Source organism: Serinus canaria, chromosome 2, assembly GCF_022539315.1.
Source record: "Serinus canaria isolate serCan28SL12 chromosome 2, serCan2020, whole genome shotgun sequence".
Taxonomy (NCBI): Eukaryota; Metazoa; Chordata; class Aves; order Passeriformes; family Fringillidae; genus Serinus; species Serinus canaria.
In genome coordinates this window covers 92,312,256-92,337,062 of record NC_066315.1, presented here as the reverse complement: position 1 = coordinate 92,337,062, position 24,807 = coordinate 92,312,256, and the positions used below count along the sequence as shown (strand labels likewise).

General features: G+C 42.8%; 1 protein-coding gene across 4 annotated transcripts in view; it reads right to left on the bottom strand.

Annotated features, from left to right (window-relative positions):
- The window catches only part of RIPOR2 (RHO family interacting cell polarization regulator 2), a 67,924-nt gene that overhangs the window by 7,676 nt on the left and 35,441 nt on the right, over positions 1-24,807 (bottom strand). For 3 of the 4 annotated variants that reach the window (XM_018908056.3, XM_018908057.3, XM_009101481.4), the window contains exons 3-17: positions 24,164-24,319; positions 23,452-23,530; positions 23,223-23,246; positions 22,164-22,217; positions 19,210-19,359; positions 18,237-18,300; positions 14,452-14,495; positions 13,074-13,199; positions 11,513-11,661; positions 10,287-10,416; positions 7,666-8,355; positions 4,884-5,068; positions 2,949-3,117; positions 1,374-1,509; positions 325-486 (exon numbers count right to left, since the gene is read on the bottom strand). In XM_018908056.3, coding sequence (XP_018763601.2) covers positions 325-486; positions 1,374-1,509; positions 2,949-3,117; positions 4,884-5,068; positions 7,666-8,355; positions 10,287-10,416; positions 11,513-11,661; positions 13,074-13,199; positions 14,452-14,495; positions 18,237-18,300; positions 19,210-19,359; positions 22,164-22,217; positions 23,223-23,246; positions 23,452-23,530; positions 24,164-24,319 — 2,318 coding nt within the window. Of the gene's footprint in view, positions 1-324; positions 487-1,373; positions 1,510-2,948; positions 3,118-4,883; positions 5,069-7,665; positions 8,356-9,602; positions 9,750-10,286; positions 10,417-11,512; positions 11,662-13,073; positions 13,200-14,451; positions 14,496-18,236; positions 18,301-19,209; positions 19,360-22,163; positions 22,218-23,222; positions 23,247-23,451; positions 23,531-24,163; positions 24,320-24,807 lie in introns of all 4 variants that reach the window. The other variant, XM_050971384.1, reaches the window with a different exon arrangement.

Sequence of the window (24,807 nt, the reverse complement as noted above, 5' to 3'; positions counted from 1 at the left end):
TACAGGTACACAAAATTGAGGGCAAGGATTCCTGATTCACTGAATCACTTACAAATCTGTATTTGGGAATAGATTTTGTTTCTGGTTAGCTCATAAATCTTAAAACAGTATTTTCTTTTCTGTTAACCTCACCTTTTTTTGTTTGTTTGTTTGTTTGTTTGTTTGTTTCATTATTTGGGGCCAAAACTGTTACAAGAGTTGTAGCATTAGTTTTCAAATGAGATCTTGGAACTGTGGCCAAACAGATCTCTGAGGGGCTGGAAAACAAAGCTCAGTATATTGTACATTTTGATGGCTGACACATTTTTTTGCAGCAGTTTGTACCTGTTTCTGCAAGTCCCGGACACTCCTCATTCACAGTGGTGGCAAAATTAATATCCAACTGCTTCATCATCTTGTCTGCAGAGGTGTGATACACTCCTGCAGGGCCAGTACACTTCATCCAGAAAGCCAGCAGCGACAGCTTCTTGTGGAACTCTGGAATTGCTGGAGAAGACAAAATGAATAATGAAACAAAGCCACGCTGGAAGCATCAGCTTTGAGAAAAGAAGGCAAGAATGGAGGACATCTCACCCAATCCCACTGATACACAGTTACTGTTTGCTGGGTCTCCCTGATCATTACCTTCACAGAGCATGACCATGTGCTCACCCCAGGTTTGTAACATGTTTTTTCTGTTTCCCATGGTAATGTGAGAAAATTTGCTCCTGATCCAGTTCTCAGCATTGATGTCTCTTCCTCTTAACTAGCACAAAATACATGGGGAACACCACAAATGGTCTGCACAAGTTTGGTCCCTGTCCAAGCACTACACTATGGCTTCAAGTAAGTCACTCAATTTTTGCCTCAATTTTCTGATATAGTAAATACACCTTGTAGTATTTACCTATCCTGCCAGAGTGCACATGAGGGTAACTATGAGTTTGTCAAACTCTTCCAAGTATTAAAATAGATGCAAAAAGAAAAGTAACTAAGAAGTTCTCCATAGAGACAAATAAAAATGAAAATGTTCAAGAAGCTGTATTATGCCTTTGATATTGTAATGCAAATCTTGCCTTTCCTCTGGAAGGAAAGATGAAAGAAGAATTTGGATCTTCAGAGGTGGAAGTATCTTCACTCCATAACACCAGTGACACCTGACCATCTTCTGCACATCAGGCTGGATAAGAAGTCCTTTCTCTTCTCACTTGCACATTTCAGCACTGAGGACAAATGCAGGTGACACCTGCCTTGCCTGCTGGTGACCCCAAGCCAGCCCTTACCACAGTGGCCTCTCCTGCACTGCTGGTGAGCTCTGCACAGTGATTATTTCAGCAGACACACATGCCCAGGCAAATCCTTGTCAGCAGGAAAGCCCTTAAGTTATTTCTTACCATCAGTAAGAGAGCTGATGTTTCCCAAGTTCTCAGTGCTGATCTCTGCAATATTCTCCACCACAAGGATCTGCCTGGACAGCTTATCCAGGAGGTCTCTTGTCACAAATGGTGTTTTACTGGAGAACACAATTTGCTGGTGAAGAGAAATAGGAAGAGAAAAAAAGGAGTCATTGAACCAAAAAGGAACCCAGCTTCAGAAAAAACAAAAAACCTCCACAACACCTGAAGTGCAAAGACAAATTCATTGCCTCAAACCACAGGATCTCCTTAACTTAAAAAAATTTTGTTGTTGGGATAGTTTTTGGTCCTGGTTGATATGCATCATTGCTTGTACCTTCAATATCTACATCCACATCCAAACATCTGAATATCCAAGTAGCCATTTGCCTAAGTAATTTCTGATTTACACACTCCCCAAAGCTAAAGAAACCCATCACCACGAGACTTTAAGCCAGGCAAGAATATTAGTCTGACTTTCACACAGCATGGGCCATAGACTTTCAGGACAACCCTGCACAGAGGAAGACCACAAGCTGCTCTTTCTCCACTCCATTTCAGTTTTGATCAATTACTTAGGTGCCTTTATTAATTCTATTAATTAATTAATCCTTGCTAATACTCCCTGCTGCTGATATCTGCATCTCTTCAGCAGTCTATGTAAATAATGTTCATATCAAATCTGCTTTGTGTGTGGATGTGGTTCAAGTTCACCTTGCTCAGCTGCCTATTTACTGTATACTTTTGTATTGGAACCAAAAACCCTCTCTTTTTCTCATAGTGTGAGTCAGCAGAGTTTCCAGCACAGCACTCAGGGTGCTGGAATCAGGCTCGTGCTCTATTGCTTCAATGAGCCTATGGGCAAATAAAGCTAATTATAACTAAGATGGAAGAGTAAAATAATTGTGAAGAGGAAGTTGCAGCATGTTTTGATTTGTCAGGAAAACCCTGATGACCTCACTTACTGGATGTTTAAATTTGCATTTGCCATGCATGGGCTCTGAAAAAAAAAAAAAAAAACTACAGAAAAACCCCTCTAGTTGTGAGTATGAACTGACAATTTTGATGTCCCAAGGGGGCTGTCTCATGCTGCCTTCTCCATGCCTGTTGCAGACAGAATCTCTCTGCCTCACGTGCAATAATTTATCTCTGCTCTTGAATGCTGCAGGCTCATCTGGGGTTCAGTTAAACAGTGGAGACAGGGCTCCTGTTTTACCTCTGAAGACACAGGCTGCTTTAACTGGGCACCGACTCCACTGAGGACCTGCCAGCAAAGCCAGCTGGAGTTTGATGCCCCTGTTCCCCACTGCCCTGCCCCTCAGCCCTCCTGGGCAGCTCATGCCAAGCTATATAGCTCACATGTCAGGTCTGCTCCGAAATGGGCCAGGATGGAAACAATGGAGGCACCTCTGGCTGGGGTCAGGGTGTCACCATCCTACCCCAGCATGGTGTCTGTCCCAGTCCTGAGCTCCCACTGCCTCCCAGGAGCAGCACTGACATTGCCAGCCTGCTTGTACCCATGCTGCAGGCAGGAATGATTTTAAAATAAATGCCCAAATGAGGCAGGGCTGGTACCTGAATGAGCTGGGTGCAATACTGCAAGTGCTTAACTATGGTTATATCCAGGCTGTCGTTGCCTGTGGTCAGGGGCAGAGGGCTGCCAGCCACGCTGGTGCCCACGCCCGTGTCCTCGGTGAGAGCTTCGCTCAGGTGGCCTCTGGCTTCCGGGTGCTCTGTCCTGTAACTGGGGAGGAGGCAGGGAGGAGGAGGTCAGTGCAGGGCTGGCAGCTGCCACAGCAGACACACACCCACACCCACACCCACACCCCACTCACACACAAGGTGATGAGCAAAGAGCACGGCAGAAGAGCTGAAAGCGCACAGAAACCTGGTGATGGGCACATCACATCACAAAGGAGCAGGGCTGTCCTGCCTGGGTACAGGAGGGACATGCCCATCTAAGGGACAGGCCTGTCCCCTGACTGGCTTGCCCTGAGTGATGTGATGTTCTCAACAGCAAGGTTTGTAGTGGTTAATATCCCTTGTTGGTGACAGCTTTCTCCCATCTGAGACGAATCACCTGCCCAGCCACTCTGGATCAAGAACCATGACCCATGACAATTTGCACCTTCCCAAGCACTGAGATGCTAAGAACAGCTCTGTGCTTGCAGAGTCCTCCTGCTGTCAAATTTAAGGTTCATTGCAGAAGGAAAGGAAAACCACTGCTGAAGTAAGACATGATGTTTTCATATGCAGTTTTAGACACAATGTGTACAGCTTACTTTGCCAATTGTTTCTGCAAGAGTGTAGAGCTAATCTTACTGTGTTTTAAATCATTATTTCCAATGTTGTCTTGCTGCACAAATGATCCTCCCCGTGTTTAAATGCAAAGCCTGAGGTCAGTCCCCAGATGGCAAGTGTGTTTGGCTGCAAGTTCAGAAGTTTCAACACTTGCAATCTTTACACTGAGTCACACACTTACACATCTAAAAATGGAAGTGGGAATCTGCACTGTCTGGGGATGAGCCAGAGGGGAAAAAAAGAATTTTTAATTTCTATTTTAACTGGTTGAAGCTAGATCCCTAAATCAGCACAGACCGGACTGAGGTCAGAGTGCCAGTTTAGCAAGCAACACAATTTCCCCAATTTTTTTCCCCACCAAGTCTTATTCTGGAATGAGGACATGAGATGATGGGAAGTGCACGGTCGTTGCTCATTGCACTCAAATTGCTTTAAGCAAGCTGTGAGTAGTATAGCTCCCTGGCTGGAGAGCACAGGCAGGGAGGGAACAGTGTTCCTTTCTTTTTTTTCCAGCTCTAGTGCCGCTTACGTGCCTGCTGGGCATCGTGTCAGCTCAAAGGAGGCAAACATGCTTTTGAGATCTAATGACTGAAGCACAGCATTTTAAAGTCACACAACAATGGCAGGCCACGGCACAACACCACAGCTTTTTTGTTTTCTCTTTTTTTTTGCTTTTTTTTTTTCTCAGAAAGACCAAAAGTGATGAAAGAAGGGCAGGTAACACGCAGGGCCATGAACAGAGTACCAGTCATCACTCTTCCATTCCAAAGGCAACCTACATCATGCTGCTTAAATCTGGCCCTGTGTTATTGTTACTGACAAGCTTAATCCACTGCAAAGACTCATTCGGCTAGAGAGAAAAGACAAAGGGAGGGGGGAAAAACCACAGAGGAATTAGTAATTACATCCAAGGAAAGCCAGGTCCAAACCTATGTCAAGGAAGAGGCTCTGCCAGTATTGATGTCAGCCTAATTTAAATTACCCTTCTCCTTTGGAGGACAGATTGCATATATTTGAACAGAGGAAAAAAATGGTCCTGGAAACTAAAGATTTTGTATGCAGCAGCCATGGGGAGCGCTCTGACCCTAAAATTCATCGAGGATTAGTCAGTCTTCCTTGAATAAATTGTGCACCAGGATCCCCTGTTAGTGACAAAGAGCCAGGGTGTCAGTGTGGCGTAAGCACAGCTGGCAGGTACTACAAACTTACCTATTCTTCTCAATCTCAGTATCTGAAAATACTGAGTCTGCACCTCCTCCACCATTACAAACCTCCACACCACCACCATCCTCATCATCAAAGTCAGAGGTGTTCAGGAAATCAAAGCTTTCTAAAGCACTTTCAACTGTTAGACTTAAACTGGAGGACCTGCTTCGGCTTACTGCTGGCTTGCACTGCAAAGGCAGAACGAACCAATGAAAACCCCAGATATTAGCTACTACAAGAAAGATAAGAAAAAAAAAAAGATAAAGTTTAAAACTGCAAATTCTTCATTTTATTTTTAAAACTTCATTTTATTGGGTGTTTCATTTCAAGCCTTCATATTCATAGCATATACAATCAAAGCCTGAGAACTGGAGAAAGCCTTTCATTCCTCCTCCCCTCCTCATGCTACCCACTCTCTTCCCTAAAGGAAAACCCTCAAAGGCAAAATTCAATGCATTTTATAGAAATGAGAAGTACTTCTTGAATCCAAGTTTTGCAGCTCTCGGCATTTTCCAACAGGAATGACGGGAATTAATGCAATGGAAGTTGAAAGGGGAAGGCACATTCCTTAATTGCTGTTTTAGCTACAGAAGCCAATTTATACATATCCAATGGCACTACCTGATTTATTCCAGACGTAACTCTAACAGACCTTAGCCAGGAATGAATTTCATCCCATAGCCGCACATTTATTGATGGAATGAAAGGAGTTTTGTGGCCTTTGAAGCCAAATGGATTATCAAGGAAAAACCAATAAGGTATCAGATTCCTAGGTGACAGAGAAAGGCAGTATTGTAACTCAGAAATTAACAGTGCTAGAGAGAGGGGGAAACCATCCCCACCTCACTGCAGGGAAGAAAGGCAAAGGAACCTTGCTGTTGCTGTAGGAAGTCTGAAATACCCTGGTCCCATGTGGCAATTCATCCACATGTGCCCACAGAATTGCTTCCAGGGTTATCTTGAAGAATCAGATGTAACTTGAGGGATCACCTCCACTGCAATGACTTCAACATCTTTCACACCATGTGATTATTTGATCAGAAACAGTCATGAGCCACTGGAGCCATTACACAGGCCACATCCTCCAGTCCCAGGCAAGAGCCATGACTTTGTCTCAGCTCACAGAAAAATGCATTGGCCTCTGAGGAGTTCAGATCCAGCACCAGCTGCTCTAGAGGTGAAGAGAGCTGGAGTTCCATTTGTAATTCAATTGCACACAATACTAATGGTCATACATTTGCACTTAGGATGTTTCAGTCCTTAAACTGACTGTACAGTCAATAGCTGATCAAACACACTTCCCAACGCAAGCTGTATCCTGCTTCTTGTGCAGCACCAATGGTTTCAGCTTCCATTTCCTTCAGGGCTTGGTAGTGCAGCTTCTTCAAGCAAACGGAAACAGCTACATGTGGGCCATTTTTCTGCTCATCTAATATGGCCAGGAGAGGTTTCTTCAGCCACAGCTGGATTCCAGCTCAACCCTTCTGCATGAGGAGCCCTTTTCTGCATGGCTGCTGGTAATGCTGAGTGCCAGTCTGTGAGCTGATGAATAGGTGACACACAGACTTCAACAGATCTGAAGAGGCGTCCATCTCGAGTGTGCAGGAATCCTGTCTGCACACATCCATGCTTTCTGTCCCCATCCCATGTCTGTCTGTTTGTAACTTCTGATAAAAGCAGCCTAAATAAACAGTCTCCATTGTCTCTCTGCCCTTTGGATAGTTGACCTCTTGTACCAAGTTAGAAAATAATAGTAATGCTACCTTTGCCTGCTCGAACCTCTCTAGGAATAAATAATGCAAGGAACGGGGGCTGCGGGTTGTCAAAAAAATGCTTAATTTGGGAAAGTATCGTGCAATGAAAATAAGGATGTTAACAAAGTTTCTTTGTAAAAAGATAATGCAGAAGAATAAATGATTCCCTGCTTCCATCTCAGCCATGTTTTTGAATGATGAGGCTTAAATGACTAGCAGACCAACTTGCATATGAATATGAAGCATTTGAAATGATTATTTCCCATACAATACCGTTTGCAGAGTAACTTGTCATGAGTTGTTATTTCTGGAGGAGATATGAGTAACAGTAACCCTCAGTAAACGTATTAACAACACACATGCAAACCCCTTTTATTCTGATTTTTAACATTATTCTCTGCATCTTGATGTGATGACAGGACGTCTTTCATTATGAAAATGGATGAGGGAAAAAGGAAAAGGCCATGCCTAGGTGACATGGGGACAGCAACCTTCAGTGACACTTGTGCTTCTAAATCCCCCTTGGCAATTTAGAAAATTCAGCTTCTATGGCTACAAGGCCTGATCCTCAGCTGGTGTAGTTTTGCACAGCTCCAAGGAGTTTCAGGGGCAGTATGCTAAAGTACACCCACTGAGGATGTGACTCATAGATTTCAAAGGCAGAAGTTTGGCTATATTTGATCCCCAGTATGGCACAAGCAATGGGTTCACAAGAGGTGATTCACAATGGTTCACAAAGCATTCAGAAGGGTATAATTTAATTACCCTTCTGTCATAGCACCTTTTTCTCTTTCCCCCAGGTTTTGATAAAAGATCTGTTGCTGGAGGACACAAGGCTATGATAAGCACATTGCTGACAAAAGTTTAAAAATGCAATATTGTGAAAGGATGCTCCAATCAGGAGCAAATCTACTGCTACCAGGGAAGTCTACTATTCTCCAGAAAGCCTACTTTGATGTTTGCGAGGCAGGCAAGGACATTCCACCTGCTCAGATTTTCTTTAGGGTAGCATTTTCTGAAAATGTACTCACTTTTAGGATGTCATCTAGATGCATCACTTCTTGATCCAGGTCCTGAAACTCTTTATACTGCTCTTTATGTGGCTCAAGAGCTAAGAGAAGCCCTTGCAAGGCTTCCTCAATGCTTCCATCGAGATAAGACTTATATCCTTCTGATTCCCCACTAATGGATCCCTCCCAAGGTGGCCTCTCTGGGGTCAGGGGTGTCTCTGCTGATGTAAGCCTTTTGACCAGCTGCTTCGTGATGTTGCCCTCATAGGTATCCAGCTCCACAGGCTTGAGTTCTGAGCCTTCATCCGTGTCCTGCAGGAGAGACACTGGGACACTCGTTTCTACAAAGACACAATCGCTCCCAGCATCAGAGATCTTTTGGCAAACTTCAGGAGCTGCCCTGGGGGCGTTCTTGCTCTCAGCCACCGCTCCCTCTCCGTGGGACAGCAGGTCCTTTGGCTCAGCAACAGAGTCTCTGCGGGAGTCGCTGCTGCTACAGTCTAGGCTTGAGCTCTGGGAGGACTCCAGGGCTCGGTGCTGGGTGGGGGTCGCAGTGATGTCAGGGCTGGAGCTGACATGAGCACATGAGGACTCTGCTGAGTTGGCAGGGGGCACGGCATCTTCGTAAGGCAGGTCACCAAAAGTGAAGGAGAGAGGCCGCTTCTCAGTGGCCGCTGTCCCATTTTCAAAGACATCATCGGGAAGATTCGACTGCAAAGATAACAGGGAGAAAGTGTTTTTCAATGCAGCATTGGAAAGAGGAAAAAAATAATGTGCCCAGGAAAAAAAAAGGCAAGGAAAAAGATTAAAGAAGCATTCAAGACTTGAGAGATGGAAAAAATATTTCAAATCAAACTTCCACTTTCATCTGGCACAGCTCCTCAATTTCAGCATGAAAACTTCTGGAAAACCTGGGCTCAGCCATGCCTCTACTAAATACAGAGCTCTAGGAAATGATCTCCAGAGAGTCATGAATTCTGCCCACCCTACTATATTCTCTCAAACAGCATTTCCAGTGCACTGCTCTAGTTCCTGTACCATTTTTAATGCGATTGTACACAAGCCACCTGGTCTGCATTTTCCTACTCATTACAGATTTCTGTTCTACTTATTTTCTGACTTCTAAAGTAAAATGTAACACAGTTTGCTCCAGAAGTTTCTCTAGCGTCATGGTGGTTAAGTGGTGACAGTACTGTGCTATTTCTTTTTATCCAATGTCCTGCACGTGGCATGGATGTCTGTAACAACTGTTGAACAAGAGTCATACAGGAGTCCTCTCCAACATGAGTTTCTGCTGAAATGAGTCAGCAAAATTGGTGGTGTATTGAGCAGGACACTGATCATTAAAGAAGCAAAACCAGCCTATGCAGACTCCAGACTTATCAGGGCAGATATATATATGTTTATCTCTGACTGACATAAGGGGAAAAATCACTATAGAAGTCACAACCTGCCTATCTAACCTACAAACCTTGCTTTGTTATCTGGCCAGCTCATGGAAATGCATGGCACAGATGGAAGGCAACTACTATTTTGCTGACAATTTGCTGGAAAGAACTGTAGGCATCCACATGTTGTTAAGCTTAAGGTTTAAGCGTCCAAAACTTGAATTTTTTTTCTAGTATTATTAGCAGCTTTTTTTCCCTAAACATAATCATAGCCAAAGCAAATGTAGAGTGTCAATCAGTGTAGCAGGTGATTTTTAAGAACAGTGTTGGCTTGTACTCCTGCCCTGCTCTCTGCCCACAGATAGTTGACTTCTGATCATTATCCCTGTGGAAACCAAGAGGAATTTTGATTTAATACAAGCCGCGTGGGCTCACAGTTATGTCCTGCCCTCCAATCAGTCAGCAAAATGAGCGAGTTGCAACAGAGAGCGACACATGAAGCATGCGTGGGAATGGAAATGCCACACAGGAACTGAAAAAATCCTTCACCAAACAAAAACCAGGACTCACATATAGCTCTAGCCCTGCTTTTGGGCTTAGCCTGAGCGATGGCAGGTCACTAAAAGAGCGACTGCGACGAAGCTTGTCAAAGAAAGTGTCTTGAAGAGCATCTAAGATTGTCAACTTTGGCCTGTCGTGCAGGGGATGCAGCCATTTCTTCAACAGTTAAAGCAAAGAGGGTGTGAGGAAGGGCACGTTAAATGAATGCTTTGCAGCAGTGTACTAAATTACAGGCATGGGATGCAGCACTTGCAAAGTTAATCTCTGTACAGATGGCCTGATTAAGCATTCAGAATTCGATTCATGCAAAATGTAGGAACACCCTGTGAATATCTTCAGTACAGGGGCAAATTTTATCACAGGATACTTAAAAATACTTGTGCTATAATAGTTGCTTAACTACTGCTGCAAAATGAAAAAACATTTTTTAAAGATTATTCAAGCATCACAGCAGTCAGGCAGGAAGGATAGGTATGCATTAATTGGCCACATAGTTTCAAAGATGCCAGGATCCTAGTCACCTTCTTTTAGGATTAGCAGCTAGGAATGCACTTGCTTTATAAGTATTTGTAAGGGTAACCTGCTGGAACCAGGGCAAAAAAAGCTTAGACATGTAAAGCAGTGAAATGTTTGCAGTGCTTGAACTGCTCAAAGGTTTCTCATTACATAAACACGAAGCCAAACAGAGCTTACAAAGAATGAGTGGTCCTTGAAGGTTGGTGTTTCAGGAGTGCCTTGGCTGTACATGGACATTCTCCTCTGGAGAGCAGATGCCTTACTCACATTTCCTGTGGATGGGGTCAAGTCTTCAACATCAAAGGGGCTACAGATACACAAGTAAGAGGGGAGAAAATAAAAGGTTGTTACGCTGAGCAAGAGGGACTTTCAGGTCCATAGAAAGCATTTTTGAAAGGGTGGTTTATTAGCACATCAAAACCCAGAGGTAGCAAGTTTTTAAACTGAAGTGTTTAAAGAAAATGTTGTTAATTAGACAGCAGTCTCAGAAGTGTGGTTTTCGGTTCTGATAAAAGTGCTCCCTCAGAATCATTTATGCAGTGTAGTCTGATGTTATTCTTCTCACATGAAAAGTATTCTTGCATTTGAGTTGCCAAGTGTCACACATACTAATGAGAAAGGTGTTCAACTATTAATAGAGCTGTTGCATTGTAAAGGAAACCAGGAGCTGTTATTACTGCCTTCATGTTTATTGCATTACAAGAAATAGAACACATGATTGTAAAAAGTTAAATGCATCAATGCTTCTTCAGAAATGACATTTACTTGTTTCATCAAAATGCACTGAGAATTGCGTTTGTATCCTAAGGCTACCAGCTCACCTATGCTGACCAATGTCAGAAAACAGAAAACACCAAGAGATTTCCCATCACTCTTGTAGTGTATGAAGCCCTTAAAAGCCAGCTTTTCAAGATGGGCCAGCTCCTGAACTTTGCTATGCTAATGTAACTCTGTAAAATGATTTTTAAAAAATACTAAATATATATATATATAAATATAAATATATATATATATATATATATATAATATATATATATATGAGCACTCAGTTATATCCCATTTTTAAGCTTTGAAGTAAGCTTTAGGTAATTCTGAGATCTATCATCACTAAGCAGTTCCCATACCTTGTAATGTCAGTTCTTACCAAACCTAATTTAACAGCTGAAACTAGGCACAACCCTCTTTACCACAGGAAAAGCAGGCAAACTGTGGCTGACCATGAACTATTTTTCATATACCAAACTTGGGCCACAGTTCCTTCACAATCTTCTTTGGCAGGGAGAAATATGGACAGAACAATCCGCATGGATGAACCATTTTTCTTTGGTTGAAGTTTTACGGCTGATTGATTGATTGATTGATTGATTGATTGACTGACCAACTGACCAACAAGTTCTACTTACTACCAGGTGATCTCAAGGTTCAGCTTTACTGTGCCAAGGTCATTAATGTCTACTGCAACCACCTGAGGCCGAGCTGCAAACAGGTCTTTTGTCTCACAGGTTACACTTCCCACAAGGATATGAGTAGCAAGCCCTTTAACTTCTGTGACCTGTAAGAGACGAGAGAACAGGATATTTAGGACCACAAAGGGCACTGCAATCCTTAATCCCAAGATAATAGTTTTGATTGTCTGGCCTAGCCCCCTTGCCAAAAAGCTTCTAAAATATGATTGTCTGTTGCATTACTTAAAGAAAAAATCTGGGTTTGGTGGTGGTTTTGTTTTTTTTTTTCAGGAAATGCATAGTTGCATATGATCACAATTCCATGTTTCCTTAATGTTTTTTATAGGAATCAGAATAGGACAACCATACTGGCTCAGACCAAGGGGCTGTCTAGTCTGGTATTTGATCTTTTGCACTAATGATAACCAGAGCCCAAGGGAAGAGTGAGAACAGGGAGGCCATAGCGTGTCTCAGCAGCTGACAAATTCCTGACTGGGAATCTCCTGATGTAACTTGTCTAATTAGTAATTCCCAAGGGAGCTCTCTTCCAGGTATCTCTCTCTTGTAACTCTGAAGCCATGTAATTGTTTCCACCAAGGATGGCTTTTGGTGAGGACTTCTACAGATCTACTGTTGAGGAACCACCTCTGTGTATGTTGTTACAGTAGGAGTAGAGCACTATTCATATTTAGAGATATATTTGCATGGGAATTCAAAGTGACAGTTCTATATGCAGCTCCTACACAAACCAGCCCTTGGCTGTTTGCTTGAAAGTCAGTTCTTGAGCCTTTTATATGAAAGTGTTTGGACAGAGTCCAAAAAGGGAAGAGAATATAAACATTAACCTTAATAATACTGGGATTCTTGTGTACTATAAAAAGGGGTTCTCTCCTAACTTTCCACCTTAAACCTGTGTGTTAGATTGAGGAGAGTGACTCACCATGTGTCACAACTTGCCTTTCATTGAAAACCTACTGTCTCACGCATCTGGGATTATTTTGGTTGTGGGTTTTGTAATCACCTGCATTTTTTTTTCATAAACTCTTTGCAGTGTCTAAGAGGGCCATTTCCCCTAAAACTTTCAAGACATTCTTCTGCTTAAGCTTCCTAACCAGGGACATCAATTTCTAGACAGGGTGAGAGAATGGGTATCTCTAGGTTGGAAGCTTATGGAAAAGAAAGCATACTGACTTCCAGCCTGGAGAAAACTGTGTTGGGACACTGATGGCAATGAAGATATGGAACAGTGATGGAAAGACTCCAGTTTGGGAAAAAAAATCTCTCCCACTGCTCTCACAAATGGATTAGTCTTGTAGTATCTAAACTGGACAATACTACAGCACTTTAGTAGGCGTGTCAGAAATACAAATACTAATACTAATACTAATACTAATACTAATACTATGGCTCGTTTCTACAGAGTTTAATGATCTGCTTCTGTGTTTTTTGCTGATGGTGCATGAAAAGGCAGGTTCTTGACTCCTGCCTTGCTTGCAGGCAAAGGGATCAGCATGCATACCTTAATGGAGATCAGTCCAACAATGAGAGGGAGGAAAACCATCTCTTCTCCATCCCAGCTTTGCTTGCCATTCACTTCTATCTTGCCTTTCAGTTTCCAGCGCTGGCGACCATAACGCATGAAAATCTGAAAAAGAAAAATCCTCTCATTTTCTTGAGAAATCTGTTCTCATGATGCACAAATATCAGAAACAGAACTGGGGAAAGAGTCTGAGAAAGGCTGGAAGAGTTAGGTGGCATAGGTGCTGCCCTTTCACTTCCCATCGAGTCAGAAGGAAAAATCTACTGGAGGATCTCTCAGCTCTCCTAATTGCTCCTTTTGGACCCCTCACCCAAGTTTTTAACTTCCTGTAACTTGATGATTCATAACAAATGCTGCAAGGCATTAAATTCCATTTACAGGGAAAGTGGCAGGGCAAAGGAGATTTAAGAAGGCAGGATGAAAGCACCAGTGGTCTATCCTAACATCTACAATTTGTTGGATTGTCTGCCTTTCCAGGCAGGTGAACTTTTGGCCATTCCCTATCAGAGACCTCGCCAGCTGTGAGGTTTTGGCTGTCTGATGACGGAAATGAATGACATCCATAGTGCAGTAACCCAATTTGAATCATCAAGAGCAGGAAGACCACTTTGGGCCAGCTGGGAGACACCTGCACCAACTAACTGACCCCACAGAGGAAGCAGGAGTCATTTGTCACAGGGAATGAGAGTGGAACAAACAAACCTATGATCAAGGCAGCTAGGAAGTACTGGTTGGAGGGATCCACTATCAATCCACTGCAAATTTCTTGCAAGGTTAGTTCTGTTCTGGTAGAGCTGGAGGCTTTTATTTTAATCCATCTCTAATTAACACACTCCTGATGATCTCTACTGAAACACTGCAATGACCAGAGATCCTGATGCAGCCTCACAGCAGGCAACATCGGGGTCTTGAGAAATGGTTGTTCGGTGTCTTTCTGCCACTTAGTTCTATGATGAAGTAGAGCCTATGCATTCAGTAAAGGATGCTTGTAAGGATGAGTTCCATTTGCCCTACATGCATGGGATGGGACATATGCTTTTTTCCAGGGGAATTAGAAACTTTTGTCAAAAAAAAAAAGATTTTTAAAAGTGGGGAAAAAAATAGTTCAAAGTTCTTCTAACAGCTATCACCCAGTTCTCTGAATGTAAAATCCAGGTCTTCTGACAGATGCCCTGACAAAAGCAGACATACAGAGAACACAAGGTTTTTCAGAGCATATATGGGAAAACTAATAGCTGTTCATTGAGGTGCTATTAGTTTTGAAAAGGTTTTATTCATCATGATGTGAAAAGCAGCAGAGGTATGCCTTTCCTTTTGATTCTTCTGCTATTTAATAAACAAACTGATACAGACATACCTCGTATTGATCTCCTGGGCAGAGCCGAGCGAAGCCAGCCAGACCTGAGAAGGAAAGACACAGAGGGGCTGTGGGAGGGCCTGGGCTGCCAAGCATGGCTGAGCCCAGAAGTGGGGTGCAGTGGGGTGCCCAGAGCCACACTTGGACAGAAGACACCAGCACTCTCTTGCAACTCCCCCAGCTGCTGTTTATATCCCCCCCGCTTACTGCTGCCTGTGCACCCATTGAACCAAGACAACCCACCGTCCTAATATTCTATTTTCTTCTTTGTGTAAAATTCATTGGGCTGTGGTTTCTTGCACAGGAAAGATTTATACCTTCCAGCTTTTTTCCCTATTAGAGCCTAAAGTTTCCTTTTCTACAGTAACTATAGAAAAAGGAGAAACACCTTCCTGACATCACCTGGCTTCAGATCCTCAGCTGAGAGCCCTTCCCACGGCGAGGTGTAGGCGAGCTGCTGATCCCCCTGTAGTGCTGCTCAAAGCTGTCTTACCAAGCTCCACACTTCAACACAGATCCCTTTTTAGCACATCTTCAGAGAGACACAGCAAGCAACAGGGGCTCCTTCTGCTTGGTGCTTCCATAACATTATCATTCCCATAATAGTTGAGTGTTGTTCAATAGTAAGTGCATCACAAAATATGACTGACATCTGTAATACCAGATTAATCCCATTTTTCCCCAGAGTGGGAGAAGTAGCACAGCAAAGCACTTGCGATCTATGTTTGGTTTTGGGGTTTTTTAAGGTAGGACATAACAATGCTATTTTTATATCAGCACAGTGCATATGAAATGAAAGTTTCCTGAGGCTCTACACAGAAATCCAAGGAGAATTACCACCCCTCTCCTGGCCTGCTGACCTGCTTTTCCACAGGATTCAACTGGTTGTTTTTCCCACAGAGGGAGCTTCTCCTTTCTCACAGATTCCTCTCAGTATGTAGCCATTGCACTTGTTTTGGAATAAAAACTTACCCAGCTTTGCCTGTGTGAGCCTAAATCCAAGCCTCTAGTGTTGCAGTGCCCAAAGAAGCTGTCTTGAAGCCACATGCAAAGCCCATGGCAGAGAAAGGGATGCCCCAACAGAACACACTGGGGTGTGTTAAAATCAAGGCAAGTATGAAGAGCCCTAGTAGTGCTGGCTGTATTTGCAGGGATGAATTAGTACTGCTAGCTGTACTGTAGGAGAAACTCAATCCCTGCATGCAGTCATGGGCTGTCTCCCTGATCTGCTTATCTGCCTCTTCCATTTCTTTGACCAGAAAATAATTTTCTTTGCTCATCCTAGTGTTCAGCAGGACAGAGAGGCTCTTGCACAGAGCTCATATTACCAATTCCTTTCTAATTTATTTACTGTTAATAAATAATTTAAGATTACTAGCACTCTACCACTGCTTCTGTCTCCCCAGGCATGCTTTTATAAGTGAATTTGATCTCTCCTGGGACACATCACCAAAAGTATATGAGGAAAATATAAGGTCTTTTTTTTTGCCCAGTGTATGGGGAGAGTGAGTGAGGGAACTCTAGCTTAAAACTCCACATGGATGTTGAAGTCTGTGAGCTGTGCCTGGCCCAACCAGGCTGGTGAAGTCTTTTCAGCATGATGAAGAGGAGGCTAAATGCTCGCTTGACAATAGGTAATAAGTACTTTCATAGGAAATAACAGGGGACAGGATCATCACGGGGCTGTGGTAAGGAGGCAGGGCCACCTGGAGCTAATGAAGCATGTGTAGCTCTGCTGATGTACAGGATGCTGGACTCCTGGACTCCTGGCTGCTGGTGATGGGCTCCATGTCGCAGAGCCACCGGTGTGTCAGGCCAGCAAATTGTTCTCCCTTGAGTGAAACATTACCTCCTGCTGTCCTGGCTCTTCAAACAGCTATAAGGGCACTTTCCTGTAACTCACAACAGGACACGCAGATTCCACACAGGAATTTTCACACTGGGTTTCCCTGGTAAATTTCAACAACTGATTAATCCTGACCAGTTAGCTAAGCCTGCTGGCACATTTATTATCTTGATTCTGAAAAATGATTAGGCTTTTATTTTTCTATAAATATCAGTCATAAAAGCTCTCTGCAGCTCCTCTGCTTCCTGACAGCATTGTGTAGGTTGGCTTGCTTTCAGTGTAAGTGACAGAGGGCACAAAATAAAAATAACTTTCACTGGAATGGCTAGGAACAGATAAGCTTTGGGGATAGGAATGCTTTGATTTTAAATTAGATCCTAAAGTTAGCTGGATATGCTGCAGTATAACTTAAGGGGAAAACTTGCTGTGTGATCTGCAGGCTTTTTTGCCAGAGCTGCTGCAAGCCTTAGCAATAGCGATGGCTATACTGTCCTATAGGATTCTTATTCCTAGGGAAAACGATCTAGATAGAAATCTCAGATGCCCTAATTAGAGAATACTTAGTATGGCATTTCTCTTTGCTGTTTTCTAATTTGGGCTTCTTTACGTGATGCAAACTCTGTTCAGAAGCAGCTGCTGCTTGTGCTCTGTGCTCTGCTCCTGCACATGAGTGCAGTACCTGCCTTCTCCAGAGCCCTTGAATTTTGCCAGAGGATTTGGCATCCAAAAGAAAAGGGGCCAGACCTCTTCAGACAAGACATTTGTGACACTGTGACACCTTCTGCAACATGTTCCACTGCCAGGAACTGTGCACTGCATTTACAGCAAGTAAAGAAATGCTCCAAGGGAGCTGGAAAATCCCTTTATACACTCTGTGACATTGCTTCATTCAATGCGTCCATGCTGTGGTTCTGCTGTGGGTTCTTGTAGAGAAATATCTGTCTCTGTGTGTTCATCTAAAACCTGAGGGATGGAGCTAGGAGAACTCCAACATCTGCTGCAATTGTTTTCTATAATGAGAGCAGAGTAGCTATTTTAATTGAATCTAAGATTAATCTTAATCTTATGCAATGCAATAATAGGAAACAACATTGACAGGGCAGGCAGAATCAAAACCTTGTCTGAGATTTGTGAGCTCTCAAAACTCCACCAGCAATTCAGTGGATGTTTTAAATGGTAAGATATCAAGTGAAGAATTAAGAATTCATGAATATTTAGATGCTGACTTTGGTTTATAGAACTATTCTCATGGCAGTGACTGAAGATCCAAAAAAGATATCCCCTCCCAATCTCTTCTTTAAGACATTCAGTCTTAAAGGGATAACAGCATTAGCAAGACCTGATGATCCATTGAAGCTTCAAGTAAAACTGATTCTATTGTATTCAAGCCCATAAACTCCCCTGTCATAAAGACAAGGAATAAAATGGAAAGGTGAAAGTTATCTAGGAAAACTATCCCCAGCTTTTTGCTTTTTTTATATTCGGTCAAATATCGTATTGGTCAAAATTAGCAAAAGTAAAGGAGTTAGAAATAGTTGACGTCAAATTAAGAAGATATTTTAAATTTCAAGTTCAGCTTCATGGAAATTCAGATAATTTCCCAGTCACCTTCTCAAAGAGTTACTGAAAATAGAGGCAAAACTGACAGCAATCTTAGAAACTGAATTGCTTTGGCTTTTGGGAGGAGTCTTTGTGGGAGGTAATTAGTCTAGAAAACAAAAAGCAGAACCTCAGAAAGTCTGTAAGCATTGGTGTTCCTGTTTCTGTAATCCTTTCCAGTGGGCAGGGGTGTGAATAGGGGGTTTGAAGGCTCAGCAATGGGTGAGAAACCCCACCTGTCATAAATGCATGTCACACAACACATCTAAATTCCCTCACCAATGTATGCAGCAACTGCTACTGTTTCTGAGAAAGAAGGGAAAGGTGAAAAGGCACTTACCTTTCATCTTGATGCAAAACTCCCCCAATAGGTTTTCCAGCTCTGCTTCTATGGTACACATGTTCTGTGTTGGAAAAGAGAACAGTGAGGGCAGAAAAAACTTCTTTGGGATTTTTTTTAAGGTCTGTTTACAAGGATAGATTCAAGATATTTTGTAATAAAATCAATCTCAGAGCCATCCTTCTTGTTTACCTAGGGGTAGCCCTAAAAAAATGGCAGCTATGCCTGCTTTTTTTGACACTTCAGCCCTGTGCTTCTCTGCTGCTGCATGCTAATCCTCATGATGGCAAAAGTGAAGCTTTGGCCTTTGGAGCATAACCTGTTCACTGTTCTGGTCCTCTCCAGCCAGGCCTCGTGCCAACAGCAGCAGCTCTATGTCAAAGTGGCTCCCAGCATGTTTCAATCTCTCAAGGAACATGGACTACATTAAGAAAGAAGGCTGTGAAAGACTGGATATTAGACCCTCTCCAGTTCTTCCTTCAGGTTTTGGAAGGTTGTCACAGCTTATGTGCTGGGAAGTCTGCAACACTATTAGACTTGTTCATCATCTCCTGTCTGATTAATAAAATAGATTCTGATCACAGCAAGTACAACACACAGGCTGCAGCATATGTCTGTAGGCACATCATTTCCAGTCAAGCTGCCATCCCTACATCTCCAGATGAGTAGGAGGTAGTTGGAGTTTAAGTAGGTTTGGGGCATATTTATGCCTTTGCTTTTGTGCTACAGTTCCAAGGTATAACCCTGTTCTCATAGAGTCTATATTGTTATTTCAAGGAACTCTTTGGGCCCATGTAACCTGTCTATGTCAGTCATCAGGTATTCACCTGAATAAAACCAAATGCTATTTCTTCTTTGCTGAGTTTTCTTTTATTTCTTCTATCTGGATGAAACTCTCCTTGAAATTAATGGCAAAGTCCCCATGGCTTTCAAACAGTGTGAGAGTGAAAACAATGAACTGATGAGGATGTACCTCTGTGTACTCCTTGTAGCTCCTGTTGATTTCAGTCAAACTCTCTCGAGCTGCTTTGCTGGCAGGAGACATTGCAAAAGCTTGCTTCATTTTGCTGGCACCATCACAGAGACGTCTTTGGATGCAATAGGCTTCATAAAGCTCATCCACCTAGTGGGAACAAGAAGAGTGTACTGAAAAAGCCCCAGAAACCCCAGCAAAATAAAGCCAATGCAAGGAAGTAATTTGCATTATAAGAAAACTCTGCCAGACCATTATATCCAATGGAGGGGCTGAGGAAATGAAGCTGTGATGGTGTTACAGTCTGTGGAAAAGAAACACAAGATGAAAGTAACTTCTACTGTAAAGATCTCAATAGAGCAACAGTAGATGCCAGCAATTCACCTGCTTGCCCTGCATGCCTCTAAGCATTGTTACTTGTGTTCTTCCCATCCTACCAGTGAGGCAGGAATGCAGCCAGCTTCTCAAACATCTCGCCGTGGACAAGCTCTTTAAAAGGCAACTGCAATGCCCACACTGCCAAATGCAACTGGAAGTGGTAAATGGCACATTTAGCAGGGTCAGCAGTGGCTTTGGTTCCCTAATATTAGCCATGGATCAAGTCTGTTGGAATATTTGACTAATATTGGAAGCTGGGAGTGATATTTTGAACTCTTGCCATCCATCCGCCAGAAACTGGGAGTCATACTAGGAATCAGCACAAGTAAAGGGCTTGCAAACAGCTGATGTCAAATTTAAAAAGTATTTTGAACTTCAACCTGCCCCCATACACTTACATCTAGTCATTTTCTTATGCTCCTTTGACATAACTTAGGGACTCAACATATTATAAGTGCTCTGAAGATTTGCAAAGCATAGTCACACACAACTTGAAGTCTCACCTGGATCTAGCTTCAGAGGAGCAATGGATTTACACACCTCGTGCTTTGGTTTCCCTTTTCACTCTAATCCCTGTACTAAACACAAACATTTACTCCAACTGAGTAATATATGTACATATATACACCAGCTATATATAGTGGTTTATATTTTTATCAACTAAATCTGCCAGATACAGAAGATCTGGGTTTTTTAACCTGACTATCAGGGTGAGGAGAAGAACAGGAATGGAAGAAGCTGTCTCTTCTTTCTGTTTCTAACATCCCTATTAAAACAGGATGATATTTGGGTTTTACTAAAATAATCCTTTCAACTGTTGTCTGTGAAATCAAGAGGTTACTGTGTCCCACAGTGCTCCTGCTCAGCAATGGATTTTCATGGCGTAATTTCTCTCTATGAAAGCATCCAACACCTTGGCTTAATCATTCTGTGACTGCCTGTGCTGCATCAGAGATGAGCCTGATGTGACAATCCAGGCATGTTTCAAATCCCATTTTCCAAGCCTGCTTAACCTCTAACAAAAAGTGGTGTTGCTAATTTGTTTGGAATGGGACTTGTCTTCCTGATGGCTTCAAAGCCTCGGGTCAATTTTTACAAGGCTACCTTGGATAACCAGCGGCTGAAGCCTGTGACCTGAGGGCACCCTACCAAAAACAGGGAATGCTTTGCAAAGTGAAAGAGTTCAGCATAAGTTAATGAAGACACAGGTAGCATGCTACCATTTTGAAGTTACAAAGAAAGCTTTTTGCACTCATACTCACTCCTGTTTCTCTTGCAAGACAGCAAGCTAAAGACAGCTACTATAAATAGTTGTCACTTGGTATTTACTTCTCACATTGGAGTGGAGCCTTGGTCTGGGATTGATATCCTGCTCCTGCCCATGTGAGAGTGGCTAGGACATGCTCATCTGCTCCCCAAGTATGTGGGATCTGCTGTGGTGCACCCCATTTTCCTTGCTTTGCCTCCCTTACAGAGCAGTGGCAGGTAAAAGACAGAGGACATCTCTGTATCTCTGATTAAATACTGTTGAAAAAACCTTTTCTGTCATTAGAAACAAAGATGTTTCTCCACCTGCCCAAGCCTGTGGGCTTTAATGCCACACACTTTGTTCCTTTTGTCTCTGTTGCCATGGGTTACAGAGAGTGAACTCATGTAGCTGGCAAGCCTGAGTAACACTGACCAGCGTTACCTCTCGCGTTTGGTTCTTTTCACTCTTATTATAAACCCAGAAACCATTAGCTCTGAGCAGGCTGAAGTAGGAAGGATTTGAATGGAAATGTTCTTCAAGTACTAATTTTTGCCATTCATGTTGCCAGCAAGGGAGTAGGTGGCTTGGGGAACAAAATCTCAGTCTATCGCCTCATGATTTATATTTTTATTTTCAGCTCCAAGAGTAAGAGAGGACTGAAATTAAAAGGTTTGGATAGGTTGTCATAATTAGAGGACTGGAAGCTGCACCAACGCTTTTTAAATGACTCTCAAAAGACATTTCATCTGTCAAAAATAATTCCTTCCTTTGTCAGACTCAAAAAAGCAACTAATCACTAGAAGATATGTTTATAAGTAAGAGAATGCACGCCATGGATTCCATTCAGCTCTAAAACGTATAGTGCAAATCACAAGGAGCTCCACTGATATTCTCACCGATGCATTCAAGTGGATGTGAGCCCCAAAGCACGCAGCAAAAGTATTAGCAGTAAAATCCAGGAATAAATTCAAATTAGCTCCTGTGTGTGCTAGAGATAACTGCTGAATTAAGTTGCTTTCAGATGCAACCCTCCTTCTACCTAAAGTCTGACAATAAGCATGCTGTGAGATAGATTTCCCCCAGCAGGTCTCCAACCCAATGTTCTCTCTGTACCTAAAAGTATGTGGGAGTGTCTTGGGGCATGGCTGAACCTTGGGGTCGATGTGGAAACTCTTTCTTTGGCTCTGACCACCAGCCTATCATGGAAAAAACAGCCAATCTGGGAGCGGCCTCCCCAGAACAAAGGGGTAGCAGGAGGCCAAGGGTTTGTTTCCTCAATAATATAGGAACAGATGCAGAAGAAAGATGATAGGAGAGAGCTCATTACCTTGCTAATGTGGAACTCCAGCCTTCTCATGTATCTCTCAACTGCTTTGATTTGCTGAAAGAAAGGAAAAGGCAGAGGTGAGGAACCTTTAAATAAATCAGTAAACCACTGCCATACTGGCTTTGCTAGTCCCCATGGATCCAAGATACTCCTCCTTAAAACACACAGGATTTCCATGACCATGAATCCAGAATCAGTTGTCCCACCCTATTACTGTTAAGCTGCTGCTGACAATGGAGCTCCTTCACTCCTTTACCTAATGTGTATTTTTAAATAAGAGTTTTTATTTGATGGGATTTCTCTAGGTTTTTTCCTCATTATTAAAAAACCACAAAAAAACCCAAAGAAAGCAGAGTTTTTTTAGATTAAAAAATAATGTTTTCAGTACTTTGAAATCTCATTTTAATATTGATCAGGTTTTGCATTTCAAGATCCATTGTCTTCCTTAGCAAGCTGGTTTTGAGAATAAACTCAAGCTTGGCATTTTGACTGAAAGAAATCTTTCAAAAACATTTACTGAAAAAGTCTGACTTTTTTCACCCAAATTTTCCTGCAGGGAAAATGTATTTTCAATTTTTCTTTCTTCAGAACTCGCAGGAGCAGGAATGAACTGGGGCTTGACCTGGATCCCCCCCAGCCCCCTGGTGCACTGCTATCAGCCCCATCTGACTGGAGCTGGCTAAGAGAATTTGCACAAGGGAATTCATTTAATGGCTGTCAGCTGACACAAAAAGGAAGTCCCTCCTCTGCTTCCTTTCTTCCTTGCCTGGCAGGGGTCTGTCTCTCTGTCTGTGCCCATCCCAGAGCCAGTCTGACCTGGCAGACCTCAGAAAAAGAGTTGGTGGGGTATGTTTGACACCAGATCAGTGAGCACACTGTGTTTGATGCTACATTAGTGGGCAATACCAGAGCCCCTGGGAAGAGGAGGGGAGTGGGACTTCTTCCTTTGAAAATGCAATTGTTGGCATGGCCAGCAGATCCCTCCAAGAAAGGTTTCCATGTACACTGTATGGATATTAATGCTTCCTTGCAAAATGAGTGTTGAAGGGAGTAGCATACCTTATCTAAATCGTACAGGACTCCCTGCAACAGAGAACACAAAACTGATTAATTTTGCAACACAACAGCACCATGAGAAAGTAGTGTTTGACACTCAACAGAAATCACAAACAAGACAATGGCTAGAAGGGAAGAAGAGCATCAGTGCAAATTCCCTGTATCCCACACCCATCCCTTGGCTGCTCCAGCAGCTCATGAAGGCCACACGATGAAAAAGCATGGCACGTACCAGGCGTGAGTTTCTTTTCATGTCTTTTAACTGAGTAGTCAGCTTATCCAGCTCTGTCTGGTGAACTTCCAGATACTCACTGCAAACACAAACCAGAGAACGATGCATGAGCTCTGCAGCACATACCAAGCTGGCTGATGACCATCCTAAAAGAAAATCTGCCTGGCAAATGGCTTTCCTCACTGGATGTGTTTACAGACAAAAAACTCATTTATGTTGATCTGTCCTAAAAGCAGCTCCCTGCTGCCTTTTTGGGAATAAGTAGGAGCCCACTTATTTAACTGTGTAAGAGCTCGGTGTTCTCTTTACACGGAACAACCAGTTTCAAGTAAGCTAATCTGCTGCTTAGTTTATGGGCTGGTGCCTTCCAGTCGCTATGCCTTTATCTGGCTGATTAAAGCCCTGTTATCATCTGGGATGTTATCTGAAAGGCAATACAAGCCTTTGATAGGACTCTAGGAAACTCAGAGGGAAAAAAAATCTGGTGTTGAAATTCCAGACTTTGGGAGCTTTTCTCAAAATGAGAATGGAAATGGCATTCTGCCTCACGTATTCCTGTTTCCCATACAAGTATTTTAGATACCAAATGTCACAATCCAGACTTCAAGAGGTGTATGTTCATCTCTTATGAGGAAGGATCCCTGTTTTTGTTTCTCTAGGCTCTAAAATGTCACAGAAAGCTTCAGTCAACAAGCAGGATAAAAACTCTTACTCCAGGCCACTTTTCAGGGCTCGGTAGACCTCTTCCATCCTTTTAGGCTGGGGTTCTTTGGGCGTGGTGCTGTTCTTATGGCCCAAATTATGCATTTTCTTCACCTTTGCTTGGGGCTTCTTGAGCGCTGAGGAATTTTCAATAAAGGAGTTGCACCTGCAAAATGAACATCAAAGAAGAAGAAATCCCTATAAATCATAGAAATCTCAAAGGAGTGTAGATTGAAGAAATCTTCTGATATTATCTCTGCTAGCAAAAAATGAATCTGCTTCTGTGCCTGCTAGTTAAAGGTCTGCATTTCTTTACAGGTTAAGAATCTGAGCAGCCTGGGATATGTGCTTCCCAAGACATAAGTGCTTGTCTGGAAACACAAGGCCGAGTCTGAGGCTCATGAGACATTTCTCTGTCTTACATTATGCCTGTCCTAACTCACATTAGAGTCCATGAGAGAGCTGAGCTACACCCAGGTGCTCAAAAGAAAGGGGAGCCCAGATAATCTCAGGTGTCCTTAGGGCCTGCAGGTCCTAAGGAAGATTGGTATTTGATTAAGAGAGTTTCTGGAGAACAGCATCACACCACTCGTCTTATACTGGAGTGTATGACAAAGTTGTGCTGCATACAGGTGTCTCTCTGGGGACTATGCT